The sequence below is a fragment of the Lepidochelys kempii genome, chromosome 11 (genome assembly GCF_965140285.1).
Source record: "Lepidochelys kempii isolate rLepKem1 chromosome 11, rLepKem1.hap1, whole genome shotgun sequence".
Classification (NCBI taxonomy): Eukaryota; Metazoa; Chordata; order Testudines; family Cheloniidae; genus Lepidochelys; species Lepidochelys kempii.
In genome coordinates this window covers 69,332,566-69,348,248 of record NC_136390.1, presented here as the reverse complement: position 1 = coordinate 69,348,248, position 15,683 = coordinate 69,332,566, and the positions used below count along the sequence as shown (strand labels likewise).

Below are 15,683 nucleotides of genomic sequence, written 5' to 3'. Positions count from 1 at the left end.
TGTAGTGGGAAATACAATTACACATGTACCTGAGGTTCCTTCCCCGGCATCAGGATTCCCTGTGCTCAACTGCTGGCACTGATTGGACTGCAGTGGAATCTCAAACAGCTCCTGACTCGTGGGATAGCTGGACCCCGCAGTCACAGGACCCCCACTCTCCTCACTGTTCACACTAGGGGCCTTGGAGTATCCACAGTGGTGTGTAGGGTAGCAGTGGGGTGTTTGCCAAATATGACATGCAACTCTTTGTAAAAGCAGAAGGTCTGCTGCTAAGCACCAGATTGATTGTTGGCCTCTCTGGCCTTCTGATATGCCTGCTGCAGTTCCTTTACTTTCACACAGCACGGCTGCTGATCCTTGTCGCACCCCTTCCCCTGCATCTCCTGTACAATATGCTCATAGATGTCCATGTTTCTGTGGCTGGTCCATAGCTGTGCTTGCACAGCCTGTTCTCTCCACAGGCCCTGCAGATAAAATACCTCCTGTCTGGCGTGTGTAGCCACCATGGCTGGTTGGGCAGTTGCACACAACAATGGAGAGCTGCTAGGTGTACTTGCCAAGATAGACAATCAGGAAAAGGCATTTCAAAAATTTGTGGGGTTTTAATGGGGATGGGGGACTTCTGGTCTCTGTGACCCTGGACAGTGAGTTGACAACTGTGACCAGAGCAGTCAGTATTGGGCATTGTGGACTGGAGGACTGTTAGGGTTGACAAAGGTAATGCAATATCTACATTCTTGCTGTGTCGACTTCAATACATGGACCATGGCTCAGTGCCACTTGGGGAGGTGCTGTTACTCTGTTGGCATAATGGAGCACTTACATTGGTGGGAGGCAAATTTAAGTGTAGACTTATGCACAATTAGGTTGACACAAGGTGGCCTGTGTCACTCTAACATTATGGTGTAGACAAGGCCTTAGCTTGGAGCTTAAAATGTCCCTAAAGGGATCTCTCAAGGGACCTACTATTCTCCTTAAATTACCATATAAAACTCACCTGAAGAGCCATCAGATATTGGAATTTGCATACTTTCCATGCTTGGTGTTGCCTCTAAGATTTCTTCTTCTATTATCTACAGTTTCTTTATCAATTTCATGTATCTTTGGCAAGCCTGCTACTTCCAGATATTTTTGAATCACTTCAGAGCTTGGTGTATCTGAAGTAGAGTGGGTTTATAATAAGCAGCAAAAGTAGCACGCATCACTAGGGTGTGTATCTATTGCTGGCTGTTAATTGGTGGCATAATGGTTGCTTTTGAATCCCTATAAGTTTAAGACAGTAATTTACCACATTTATTTCCTGTTCCATAAAATATCGACTTTATATATCTAAGGGCTTTTTCAGTGGCATGTGTCATCAACATATTTAGTTTCCCACTAATATTAGTTAACTATTTATATACTTTTTTGAACCTGGAGTTTTATGAATCTCTTCTGATTTTAATTTTTCTTAATCTCCTTTTTCAATTGAGAGGTTCTGCTTATCAGCTGACCCCTAAAAACTTCTCCAAATGCATCCCATAGAAGATAACTCTTTATATTTATATCATTTGAAAATATTGAACAATGTCCTCATTAATTGTTGTCGTCCAGTTTTTGTCCTGGAGAATCAAACTCATTTTCCATACATCATCTTTGAGACCCACCTCAACCATGCAGTATAACTTGTAATGGGATTATTTGGCCATGCCAGTTTCTACAGATCTTGTCTGCTTCATTAAAGATTTAGAAACCAGCATTTCATAGAATCATAGAAGATTAGGGTTGGAAGAGACCTTAAGAGGTCATCTAGTCCAACCCCCTGCTCAAAGCAGGACCAACACCAACTAAATAATCCCAGCCATGGCTTTGACAAGCCGACCCTTAAAAGATGGAGATTCCACCACCTCCCTAGGTAACCCATTCCAGTGCTTCACCACCTCCTAGTGAAATAGTTTTTCCTAATATCCAACCTACACCTCCCCCACTGCAACTTGAGACGATTGCTCCTTGTTCAGTCACCTGCCACCACTGAGAACAGCCTACCTCAATCCTCTTTGGAACCCCCCTTCAGGTAGTTGAAGGCTGCTAGCAAATCCCCCCTCACTCTTCTCTTCTGCAGACTAAATAAGCCCAGTTCCCTCAGCCTCTCCTCATAAATCATGTTCTCCAGCCCTGTACTTATTTTCATTGTCATCTGCTGGACTCTCTCCAATTCGTGCACATCCTTTCCGGGGGCGCCAAACTGGATGCAATACTCCAGATGTGGCCTTAGCAGAGCCGAATAGAGGGGAATAATCACTTCCCTTGATCTGCTGGTAATGCTCCTACTAATGCAGCTCAATATGCTGTTAGCTTTCTTGGCAACAAGGACACACTGTTGATATCCAGTTTCTCGTCCACTGTAATCCCCAGGTCCTTTTCTGCAGAACTGCTGATTAGCTAGTCGATCGCCAGCCTATAGTAGTGCATAGGATTCTTCTGTCTTAAGTGCAGGACTCTGCACTTGTCCTTATTGAACCTCCTCAGATTTCTTTTGGCCCAATCCTCCAATTTGTCTATGTCACTCTGGACCCTATCATTACCCTCCAGCGTATCTACCCTTCCCCCCAGTTTAGTGTAATCCGCAAACTTTCTGAGGGTGCAGTCCATCCCATCATCCAGATCTCTGGTAACCTGAGTTGGGGTAGTTGGTACAAAAAAGGTTAATGCTACACCTATTTCTTTATCTATTTTTTCTTACCTATCAGATTTGTCCCAGTAAGAAATTGGTCTACACTTGAAGGCTTTTCCAAGTAGGATTTACCCTTCCCAAAGTGTTGCAGTATTTGAAAGAAATGTTTTTAAAATGTTCTTTGCTTTTGACTTGGATCCTAGGCTGAGCCCACTATTGTTAATAACTCAGCAGTTGTGCTGTTTAATAAAATAAACCATCCTTTGTTCTTAAAATGATCATTAATCTGAAAATGCCCGTGTTTAGCAAATATGCCTTTGAAAGAAATAAAAAAGTAATCTTGAAACCAATTCTTTCCTGCCACAATCTGGTCCTCCTGAAAATGAGTTTCTTGAAGTGAAATAATCTGAGTGATTTTTTTAGTTCTACCAGACCTTTTTTCCTTTTAATGACATTACGTTGCCCTTTGACATTCAAAAATGATACCTTAAAGGGAAAGACACTGATAACTCGTTAGCTTATCCAAAACTTGAAAGTTGTATGTTTCTTTGGCTATTTGAAGGCATGAACCATTGTATGGCAAATGTTTCATTTCTAATTATATTGTATTCATAATTGTGTGTTTGAGTGGGCTTGATTTCTGCTTGTGTACTTCCATAGTTAATTCCTTTATTAATTCTTTTTACTACCTTTGCAGCCCCTCCCTCTGCGTTCGCCTTCCTTTAAATCCAAAAATAAAATACCAAAATAGCATCTGCATCAGTCCTCAAATGACTGAATTGCTGAGCCCTAAACAGAGATGGACAAAATTTTACTTGGAATGCTCTGTTCCATTTTTTCAAATAAGGTCAATGTTCCATTTCAGCCTATTCGGAAAAGAACATTTTGATTTTTTTAAAGTTATTTTTTAGTTCCATTTTATATTATATAACATTTTAAAAGGTGAAATTGGAACAAGATGTTTTATCAGGCTGAAATACTTTTATCCAAAATAAAACTTCTTGAATGTAGTTTCATGGGAATTTTTTGTTGTTGTGTTTGGAACTGAAATTTCAAATTTGCGGATTTTTGCTGCCCATCTCGTTCCCTAAACCACTGTACTCTCCCCTTGAACACTTGGACTACTTCTCTTTGCAATCCAAAGGAGGTACATTCTCTGCCAATGGGACCTCAACCCTTGCTCTTCAGGATAGATTACCATCTGATCATTTGCACTACATTGGGAGGATTTATATAGATGCCAAGGGCCCCTCCTTGTGCCTGTCTATTTTCTCCTGTCTCCTCCATGTGTGAGACACACTCTTCATATTTTATTTTTAATTTAAAGAACAGAGCTATAACAAAGTTATGCCCACCCCAAGACCACCTTCTGGTTAATCTCATTCATCTTTTCTTTTTCTACCCCCCTTTTCAGCATCATCTTATAGATTAGTTTCTAATGTGGAGTATGCTCTTGGGTGGCTGAGATTTGGATATGGATTTCTATTCCAAGTGATTTATATGTGGCCTATACACCTGTCTAATTTCTGAATGATTTGAAATTATTTGAAATATGGCTTTCTTGATTAAGGTAAAGAGCATTTATATAACATATGAGCAGTCCTAACAGAAAAGTTCACAAGCTTCACTTTATCAGTTAGAAGAATACCCCATCTTAAAATGTACTGTACACCAAGGAAGGCTTGAGAGGTGTGATCCAGACTGCTTCCTCCCACAAATGCTATTACAGTGCTGTGTTGTGGTTGTTCTTTGAGCAGAATATCTTGCCAGTGAACCTTCTTCCTCAGAGCTAGGTTTAAAAGCAAACAGCCTGCCTTATTTTGTCTTCCCTTTGTCCAATATTATCCAATTATTGCTTCTAAATAATCTCTCTTGTTTGCAGGTTGAAGAAAGGCCAGAAAAAGACTTTGAGAAGGTAAGAGAGTTGACATTAATTATATTGATCATAACACATATCTTACCACTTTTCCATGTTAAACTTGCATTGAATTTGCACTAATTTTGAATAAAATCCATGACAGGATATAGCTTCATATAGTAAGAACATAAGAATGGTCATACTGGATCAGACCAGTGGTCCGTTTAGCCATGAGCTTGTCTTCTGGCAGTGGCCAATACCAGATGCTTCGGAGGGAATTAATAGAACTGGGCCAATTATCAAGTGATCTGTGCCCTGTTATGTACACCCAGCTTCTGGCAATCAGAGGCTTAGCGACACCCAAAGCATGGGGTTGTGACCTTGACCATCTTGGCTAATCACCATTGATGGACCTATCCTCCATGAACTTATCTAATTCTTTTTGAGCCCTGTTATGGTTTTGGCCTTCACAACATCCTCTGGCAATGAGTTCCATAAGAAGACTATATGTTTTGTGAAGAAGTATTTCCTTATGTTTGTTTTAAACGTGTTGTCTGTTAATTTCATTGGGTGACCATTAGTTCTTGTATTATGTGAAACAGTAAATTATTCACTTCCTCCTTATTCACTTTCTCCACTCCATTCATGATTTTTATAGTCCTCTATCATATCCCCCTCCTCAGCTGTCTCTTTACCAAGCTGACAAGTCCCAGTCTCTTAAATCTTTTATATGGAAGGTGTTCTATGCCTTTAATCATATTTGTTGCCCTTCTCTGTACCTTTTCCAATTCTTATGTATCTTTTTTGAGATGGGGGTGACCAGAACTACACCCAGTATTTGTGTGGGCATACCATGGATTTATATAGTGGCATAATGATATTTTCTGTCTTATCATCTATCCTTTTCCTAATGGTTCCTAACATTCTGTTAGCTTTTTTGATTGCCACTGCACACTGAGTGGATGTTTTCAGAAAACTATCCATGATGACTCCCAAGATCTTTCTTGAGTGGTAACAGCTACTTTAGATCCCATCATTTTGTAGGAATAGTTGGGATTATGTTTTCCAATGCGTGTTACTTCACATTTATCAACACGTTTACCAGTCATCTGGTACAGAAGTCGATTTAAGCGATAGGTCACTGGGTGGGGGCTCGAGCCAGTTCTGTGTTGTATTGTTGAAAGGAAACCCCTAGATACTGAACCTGGCCCTTGATGCTGCTGGATTACCGCAGGGTCGAGGAACCCCAGTCGTGCCAAATTCTCCCTAGTGCTCGGTTCCACACACATGCAGAACAAAATGGGGCGGGGGGGGAGGGATAGCTCAGTGGTTTGAGCATTGGCCTGCTAAACCCAGTTCAATGAGGAATCTGGGGCAAAAAATGGGGATTGGTCCTGCTTTGAGCAGGGGGTTGGACTAGATGACCTCCTGAGGTCCCTTCCAACCCTGATATTCTATGATTCCATGATTTTACTTCTGTATATAGCATTGGTGAGACCAATACTGCAATACTGTGTCCAGTTCTGGTGGTCACGTTTTAAAAATATGTTGAAAAATCAGAGGGTACAGAAAAGAGCCATAAAAATGATTCAAGGGCAGGGGGAAAAAGTGTTGAAATGAGACTTAAAGAGATCAATCTGTTTAGCTTATCAAAAAGGTGACAGAGTTAACTTGATTATGGTGTGTAAGTACCTTGATGCAGAGAAAATACTCGGCACTAAAAGGCCTTTTTAATTTAGCAGAGATCGAGAATTAATGGCTGGAAGTTAAAGCCAGACAAATTCAAATTAGAAATAAGGTGCTGTGGTGGAGTAGACCCCCACCCAGTCAGGAGAGGGGTTAAAGAGCCCTTCTGGGTGCAATCAGCCTCAACCCAGTACATCTGTGAGGCTTGTCAAACCTAGAGTGGGGCAGGCCATGAAAAGGGAGGATCCGGATCCCTGCTCAGTGCAGAGTGATATTCTGAAGGAACAAGACTGCAACTCCGAGGTCCCCATCCCCTAAAAGTGCTGACTAGGGAACCAGCTTGAGACCATGGCTGCCCAGGCCCTCTCAGAAAAGAGGTACTTTTCTCATTTCTTCTTCAGATTCCCAAAGGACTACAACTCTGCTTGCTGTGGAAGAATACTAACTTCTTGTTTAAACTGCTTTAACTTCCTCTTGCAAGGGGGCCAACATCTTAAAAAGCACAGCCAGAGAGCAGTGCCCCCAACTCTGAGGCAAGAGCAGAGCCCACTCTCTCTCCAGGGGGGTGTCAGAGAGGTATAGCCTATTGCAGGCACAATTTTTTAGCAGTGGAGTATGATTAAGGCTACATTTTAGACACGGGTATTTTTAGTAAAAGTCATGGACAGGTCACGACAGTAAACAAAAATTCACAGCCCGTGACCTGTCCATGATTTTTACTATATACCCCAAACTAAAACTTGGGCATGGGGCTGCGGGGGCAGTCCAGGAGTGCCAAGGAGGTGGCCCGGGAACCTGCTGGTGATGGCAGGGTGGGGGTGCGGTAGCAGCATACAGCCCAGGACCCCCCTGTTCCCTCTGCCTAGGAACTGCAGGGCCATGCCAGTGGGAGACAGGGAGCCCCCCACCCTGAGGTAAGCATCCTCCACACGCCATAACCCCCTGTCCCTAGCCCTGAGTCCTCTCCCACACACTGAAACTGTTGCTGCTGGCCCAAGGGCTGCTGAGCTCAGGCAGCCCCTGAGCCAGCCACTGCAGATGTCATGGAGGTCATGGGAAGTTGCAGAATCTGTGACAGACTCAAAGCCTTAAGGATGATTAACCTTTGATATATACTACCAACGGAAGTGGTATATTCTACATCTCTTGAGATCTTCAAATCAAAACTGAGTGCCTTTCTGGAAGAAATGTTATAGTCAAATGCAAGCTATTGGACTCAACGCAGAGGTAACTGGGTGAAATTTGATGTGAAATTTCTGTGATATTACAGGAGGCCACACAAGATTGTCCTTTCTGGCCTTAAAAATATCTGAATATTACAGAATAAATTCAGTGAGCTTCACCTTGCCTCATTGTGATGAAGTAAAACTCTCAGATGAGGCTCTGTACTTAAACACTGGCCGCTGCTGGGACTGCCAATGTGAGTGCTAATTATATAATTTTGGTGGTGTTGGACACTTCTCTACTGTGAATTGGACTGAATTAAAGGCACAGACTTGCTTCTTATAGCTCACCAATTAGCTATCTGATGGTAACTTCTGTCAGTCAATTTCATCCTGTTCCAAATTTGAACTGATGCCCTCAAGATGAAGGCTTCTGTCTCCATCAGTAGTCATACGATAAATGATCTGAAAAATCTCAGGACATAAAATTTGTTCAACGGAAGTTCTTTTGTGACCCACTGATGCACAGCATGTCTACTGATGATCCATCTGCTATAAATGAAAACAACTTTCTTTGTTCCAAAGAGATCATTTTGATCATTCTGACTTGGTATGCATATAAAGAGGCAGATCACATTCTCAAAATATTCACATGCATTCATTTTTGTGTTTAAAAAGGATTGTTTTATACCCATTTTATTTAAACTGTGTATGGTTCTAGGGAGCTCGTACTGTGTCAAGCTTATCAGCAGCTACGCTAGCCTCTCTGGGTGGAACTTCCTCCCGGAGAGGCAGTGGGGACACCTCCATCTCCGTTGATACTGAGGCATCCATTAGAGAAATAAAGGTAAGAAGTCTTTGTAAGTGACATGTATTGGTAGGAGCTGTCTCTTGCCAGGTAGAATGTATTTCTTCATGTCTTGAAGTTTCCCACTAAGTTTGACTTAGTAAGCAGTGGAATTATTTAAAAGCATAGTTTTATATTTCTCCATCAGTATGTGTGGGAAATTACACATGCAAATCAATATTGGCAGGAGTTACCAGAAACACCTAATTCATCTAAAGATTTAGCCCTCTTGAAGTCTAAAAGTGGGCAGTAACTGTGGTCTGTTTTATGCAGAGTTGTGTAGCTATTTTGGCCCCAGGATATGAGAGACACAAGGTGGGGTACTATCTTTTATTGGACCAGCTTCTGTTGGTGAGAGAGACGAGCCTTCATGGAGCTTTTCTTTGGGTGATCTGAAGAAGAACTCCGTGTAAGTTTGAAAGCTTCTCTCTCTCTCTCACCAACAGAAGTTGGTCCAATAAAAGGTATTACCTCACCCACCTTATGGTATGTTTTGTATTTTCATTTTATTGGCTGGTTAAAAGAAATCTTATTTTTTGGAAAAATGATGCATAGCTGTTCTAAAACGAGATGCTGTAGCACTACTGGACGTTATGGGCTTGCTGTAGGAATGGTTGGGCGAAACACTATGGCTTGTGTTATGCAGGAGATCAGACTAGATGATCGTAATAGTTCCATCTGGTATTAAAAACTATAGAAGTGGGAAACAAACCCAGTCCCTTTCTCTTTCCTTGGTCACCTCCAAATTATAATATTTTACTTCTTTTGCAGTTCTGGCATTAGGAGGTGACCAAGGAGAGAGAGAGATTGTGTAAAGCTTTAATTGGGCTCATAATTAAAATGAATGTCTTCATTCCATTTCCCAGTGGTATTTCCCACACTTCCTAGGGTGTCCTGTTAGTGCTCATGTTCCTATTCTCTGAGACTTATCATAGAGTGATGTAGCTATGAGCACCTCACATGCACTAATAAATTTATCTTCACAACACCGCTGTTGGGTGCTAGTAGAGAAATATAAAAGAAAAGGAAGTCTTGTGGCACCTTAGAGACTAACCACATTTATTTGAGCATAAGCTTCCGTGAGCTACAGCTTACTTCATCGAATGCATTCTGATTTTACATATAGGGAGCTGAGGCAGAACGAGAGATAGAAAGGGACTTGCCCAATATCATACAGCCTGTGATAGAGCTGAAAACAGAATTCAGATCCCCTGAGTCACAATCTAGTTCGTTAACCACAAGACCATCCTTATTGTTGTAGAAACATCCTATTTTCCCAATCAAAATTATTAGGACAGGAATATACATCTATTCAAGAAGGATGATTGGCTGAAAAGCCTGTAAATCTTTTTACAGTGAAGTTTAGAAAACTCAAACTAGAGTAGAAACGTGTCTGTAAATGGGAATTTTGAACACCGGCTTCTCATTCAGCTGTCATAACTGCCCATTAGTTTTCTTGATATCATTCACTTTTCTTGCCATTTCCCTCAGGATATCAATGAGTTAAAGAACCAGATTCAGGATGTAGAAGGCAAATACATGCAGGGACTGAAAGAAATGAAGGTACTGGTTTATTGCAGACTGAACATGTGATATTAACATGAGCTAAACTTTCAGAGAGGCACAGCAAGAGACAGAACTAGAATTTAACCTGCATGCTTTTATGCTGAGGTTTGAATTAACTAAAAGCATTTAATCAGTGAGGAAAACATGCTGATGACCAGTAATCATTTCTTTGGATAATTCTTGGTAATCAGCACATGTAAATATTCTATTAGCCTCTGTAGAAAAGGTGATTAATGAGAACTCTTACTACTGCATGTCTTATATTTTGGTGTCTTGAGAATGTATTTAATTCTCCATCAACAACCGTAATATAAAGATTAGAGCATATAGAATACCAATCAGTTACTCCTTTTAAAATATGTCCATAATACAAGAACAGGAAATCACTCTAAATTTGAGGGTAAATTTAAAATAAAAGTAAATGCTGATTATTAAGCATGTAACTAACCTGTGGAGTTCAGTGACATGGGAAATCAAAGTTAAATACTGTAAATGTATTTTAAAAGGTACTTGGTAGAGAGTCCCAGTAAAACAATTGGTAAGTTATGCATACTTGAAGGAGAGGCAATCATATCTCATGCTATACAAGCAGCCCTGGTAAAACCTCCGTATTGTGTGGGGTAAACTGTCACAGCAGCTGCAGGGGAGGAATGCCTACAAATTCCATTAATGCACAAAAGGATTTTGGTTTAGCAGCTAAATAAATGTATCAGTTTGACACTTTATACTACGTATTCAGCTGCATTGGCTCGCGTTTTGAAAAACAGAAGGCATGTAAAGATGAGTGTACTGGGGACTTAGCATACCAGATATGCTAATATGGTACATATTAGCATAATTGTTAATTAAAATTAAAACTTTCTCTCATACTTTTTCCTCATTTGTTCAGTAGTACAAGATATTCGGTTACTGGCATCTTATGTGACCTGCAAATGGAAAAAATAGTTTGTGCTTTTTTTGCATCTTTTAGATATATGAAGCCTAAACTTTTTTCTCTTCTAGATCACAAAATATATATTAGATTCTGCAAACCAATCTACCTTACTCTTTTGGAGAATAAGTGAACTAGACTTTTGTAATATTGTTCCCTTCAAGTGCATTGGTAGCATTTTTATCCAGGTCTGCTTGTGTCTTTGAAGACCAACAACTTCGGTTTTGCTTAGTCACCTCTGATCTTGCTTTTGGCATAGAATGTGGAACATATACTTAATTAAAAATTAATTTCCAGCTATAGTAACTTTCCTCAGAATTTGCCAGGAAGAGACTGGAACATTTTAAGCAAGCTAAATTCATCCCCTCACAGAATAAAAGTGTTAAATAGTGAATAGATTGAAACCTCCATCTGATTTTAGGCTATGTCTTTAGTGGTTTTATTCTCTGTATTCAGATTTAGAATTATTAAATGACAGATAGTCCAGGGTTGGGATAGAATTTGATAATACTAATAAAACAAAATTGGGCATGTTCTTCTATGGTTCTGCATTTAACCCTTAACAGTGTGTAAGTTCGTGCCAACTAATTTTAAGGATTTAATTAATCATGTAGCTGCTTTGATTCCTGATTGCCCTTCAGAAACTGATATTTCTTGTCTTATACAGTACACCTGCAACACGCACCAGTAACATGATTCATATTTAATGATGAGACACAAGTTCTTGTACCTTTAAAATGTCAGAGTGCCTTATACTTTAATAGTATTCCAAAATAGATTCTTAATTTGAAACTTACGTATTTTGTCATCTTTTCATATTTAAAAATCTGCGTATTTCCCCCTTTAATGTTTATGGATCTAGTAGAAGTGGAATATTATAATATCCAAAATTTATCATGGATGTCCATATAATGCTAGCAATGTGACTTAATGAACTGGTGAATTGTTGAGCCTAGCTTTAAATTAAGACATCTGTCTAGGCACCTCTTTTTTGTTTCTTGCCTGCATACTTACACTGCAATGCGTTTGAAAGTTGCTGTTAGGTTGGTCTTAATTCAAATTGTATACCTGGAGAGGTTTTAGACCTGCGGTGTAACATGGAAAATGGTACCATTGTATCTTGCCAACATTTCAGCTATTATTATATCTGAACTGTTCTCATGCTCAGCCTGAGTTAATAAATCTGAATTGCCTAGACAGTAGGAACAGGTTGAGAAAGGTGATCTAATAAAATAAGGGGTAAGCATGGAAAACAATTTGTTTCACACTTCATCTGAAGCAAAAATCTAACCAAAAATGCAGTATAAATTGCTGGTGTGCACTGAAAACTGACATTACAGAGCTGTCTCTCTCAGGCGTTTGAAAAATCCACTCTCCTGAGGGATGTGGCTATGCTGACCTAACTAACCCCTAAAGCAGACAGCACTACATTCTGGGGACCTAGCGGCTGCCTCTTGGGGAGGTGGACTGACTGCTGTAGTGAGTGTCTAAGCTGAAGTGCTGCAGCTGTGCCTCTGTAGCATTTTAAGTGTGCACATAGCCAAAAGGTAGTGTACAGTCACTGCAATTTTTAATTAAACATATTAGAGTCCTAATTTAAGACCGCAAAAAGCACAGATATTGCCACCTCTTCTCCCAGGTTTGGGGTCCCAGTCAGCAAAGTTACTTAAGCCATGGTTAACAGCTGATTCAGCTGGACTGCTTGCGTGTCTACACTTAAGCATGTGCTTGCATACTTCGCAACGTATAAAAGTGCTTTCTTTGAAGTAACTTCTCACTGTACTTACATATTTCTTGCCTTCAGGACTCCCTAGCAGAAGTTGAAGAGAAATATAAAAAGGCTATGGTGTCCAATGCACAGCTAGACAATGAAAAAACAAACTTCATGTACCAAGTAGATACCTTGAAGGATGCATTGTTAGAGTTAGAAGAACAGCTGGCAGAATCCAGGAGGCAATATGAAGAGAAAAGCAAAGTAAGTATGAACACTTCTTGAGAAGCTGAAAGTTGTTTGAAAAAGTATCTTCAGGGAAGAGACAATACTTTTTTTTAAGGAGAGGGGGATGAATCAAGTATGTAGAAATCTACCCGTTGAATAGCGCTCATTAGCAACTTGGCTGCCTTTTTTGCCTTTATCTGCCGGCACATGAATATGAGATTTACATTTTATAAGTCAATATCCAGGATATGGTGACTTTTTTGCATACAAGCTCATCAGTATAGCTTTATGCATTTTATTTGCATTTTGACTTAGAGAATATCCAAAAAGCCTTTCTGACTCCAGGAAATGTTATCCCTAGCAACTTTTGAAGGCTTTCCTGTTTCCTCTGGGACACGGTTACATACAAAGCTTAATTCAAAAGGCCATAGGAAGGTTGTGTGAGAAGTACTTCTTAAACAAATTAAGGCATTCATGGGCTTAACTATTGAAAATATACTATTGACTTGAATTACTGTCACCTCACTGAGGTGATGGAATGAGCCTCACTGAGTTAACTTTCGTGCAAACTAGTATTTCCTTAGGGATTATGTGGTAACTTCTCAGGAGCTAAATCTCTGACTCATGAGATATTGGTTAGTGTGTCCTCCATCATGCATAGCTCTTGGTAAATGGTTTGCTTTTGAAATTTCACAATAAGGACTGGCCACATTGGAGTACTCTACCTTTTGAAAAAGGTAGGTTCCATTTCTAGTCATTATCTCTGAAGTCAGCAGGGCTTGAGTGCTGTAAATGATGTGCACTCTCCCTGACCCAAAACCCACACCACCAGTTTATTATGGATCAGTGTCTATATTGAACATTTGGCTCAAAATAACCCAGTCGCAATCTGATTTCCTTCATAAGAGACACACCACCCAGTTTATTGTGGATCAGTGTCTAAATTGAGCATTTGGTTTGAAATAACCCAGTCCCAATCTCAGACAAACAAGCTTAAAATTGAGATATTGATACTGCCTCATCTGTAAAGCACTTTGAGATCTGTGTATGCAAAGCTCTAGGTGGTATTATTATTATGCATGACAAATAAATATTTCCTTGCCTCTCCAGGAATTTGAGCGGGAAAAGCATGCTCATAGCATATTGCAGTTTCAGTTCACAGAAATCAAGGAGACCCTGAAGCAAAGAGAAGAAATGCTCGAGGTAGGTAATTACTCCATTGTGTTTAATGTGGTTGTTTGATCCATGTGTTCCAAACTAACAGTTAGAAGATAGAAGGCTCAGACAGGAATGGGGAATCTTAGTCCCTGCCCCAGATTTCTCATCTGATGCAGTACTGTAGGTTCATTCTGTTAGACCTGAAATGGTTAGGGCTGATAAAACAAAAATATTTCAGAAGTACTGTTCATAGTTGGATTTGTACGTTACGCTGTCTTTAATTTCTCAGAATAAGTTGTTATGCTCTGGGCTCCTTCTTGTGGAGAGGCTGGAAGAAAGAGGACAATGGCATAAAACTCAAGTAAGGATTCAGAGCAAGATAGTTCCAGTAGACAGGTGTTTGTCGTCATACTAAAGATGAGAGGTTGGCTGTCCCTAGCAGGGTAGGTTTCAAGAGTTGTATTCATCTCTTTGAATGAAAACAGTTGGGTATGGGAGCGATGCATGTAGGTAGATTGTTGTATTTTAACACCTGATTTCATTGTTCTTTGCATCACTACAATCTTGACTTTTTCTTCTGATTAACCCTTTACCTGCTTTCTGTCTCCTTGTGTGTCCCTGCTCCTCAGGAAGTCCGACAGCTGCAACAGAAACAGGAGAGCTATATCAGGGAAATTTCTGATCTTCAGGAGACGATAGAGTGGAAAGACAAAAAAATAGGGGTAGGAACGCACACAACTTCTGAAATTTGCTCAGTTTCACACTGAGCTTCTTTAGCAGACTCCGCCCCTGCAAAACTTCATGAATGAAATATTACCCTATACAATGTGACCCATAATCAGTCAAATATACTCTTTACATTGAATTGTGGCTTTAACTTAAAAGATAAGGTCCAAGAAAATGCTTATCTTCTGGCCAGATTTGAAAATTCACTGGAGTTCATATAACATGGTGAAATGTGTGCACGCCCATCATGGATATGTAGAACTAAGAAAGGAGTGCCCTTTAGTAAAATACTGGCTATTCATGATGTGGTTTCAATGCTGAATGGAATTGGTTTTCTATTCAAATTTATTACCTTTACTCTTTTAAACCATAACTGCACTGTGGGAAAGGAGAAAGTGGGCTTGTTTATAGCTCCTTGGACTCTTGGGATGAAAATCTTCGTATTTCCCCCCACCAGTGTAAATGAAATGTTAACTCTCAGTGGCACTTCTAGAGAGAAATATGGTAGTCAGTGACAGATGAGATGTGAGAGACTCATTTCTTGGGTGGACAAAAGAAACCTGGCAAGTCGTTTGTCAATGATGTTGTCCAATGATTTATGGCAATTTGAAACCCACAATTTAGAATGGTCAAAATTTCACTACAGCTGAGAATTTTATAAAAGTTTGTATTGCATGCTGCATACTTGAGGTATATACACTATTTCCATGACAGACTGCAAAAGTTCCATGGACGCCACTAAGATCTGTCAGACCAGCTTTCATACACTTTCTTTAATGTATTTTGATTTTAAAAAACACACCCACACAAAAGTACTATAGGAAATTCAAAGTCAAGAGTATAAAAATCTGTTCTTAGCTGCCTCATTGTATCTAGTTACTGAAAAATCTAATCCCAACACAGTATAGGCTATCAGGGATTGAGTATTTATTATGAACTCCCCAAACTGAATCTTTGGATTAAATTATATATTTACTGGATTTAAATTTTTTATGAATTTGTAAATTTAGCCTTTAATCTTTTAATTTTCTCCTTTTCGTGCATGTCATTTCCATTAATTTCTGAATAACTGATACCTGCTTATTCTTTTTTCTAACTTGCCTTACATAGTCTCTTCTCCTTTCTTGTTGTCTCCCTGCCTTCTGTCTGTTTGCTC

The 15,683-nt window shown here is 39.8% G+C and overlaps 1 protein-coding gene across 10 annotated transcripts in view; it reads left to right on the top strand.

The window, feature by feature from the left end:
• The window catches only part of LRRFIP1 (LRR binding FLII interacting protein 1), a 186,063-nt gene that overhangs the window by 150,272 nt on the left and 20,108 nt on the right, over positions 1-15,683 (top strand). For 5 of the 10 annotated variants that reach the window (XR_012154388.2, XR_012154386.2, XR_012154385.2 and 2 more), the window contains 6 exons: positions 4,536-4,568; positions 8,082-8,207; positions 9,699-9,770; positions 12,509-12,679; positions 13,754-13,846; positions 14,431-14,523. Coding sequence is in view for 3 of the 10 variants with exons in the window: in XM_073306758.2 (XP_073162859.2) it covers positions 4,536-4,568; positions 8,082-8,207; positions 9,699-9,770; positions 12,509-12,679; positions 13,754-13,846; positions 14,431-14,523 (588 nt within the window). In the remaining 7 variants the exon portion in view is untranslated. Of the gene's footprint in view, positions 1-4,535; positions 4,569-4,588; positions 6,774-8,081; positions 8,208-9,698; positions 9,771-12,508; positions 12,680-13,753; positions 13,847-14,430; positions 14,524-15,683 lie in introns of those variants that run through there. The other 5 variants (XR_012154391.2, XR_012154390.2, XM_073306756.2 and 2 more) reach the window with 3 other exon arrangements.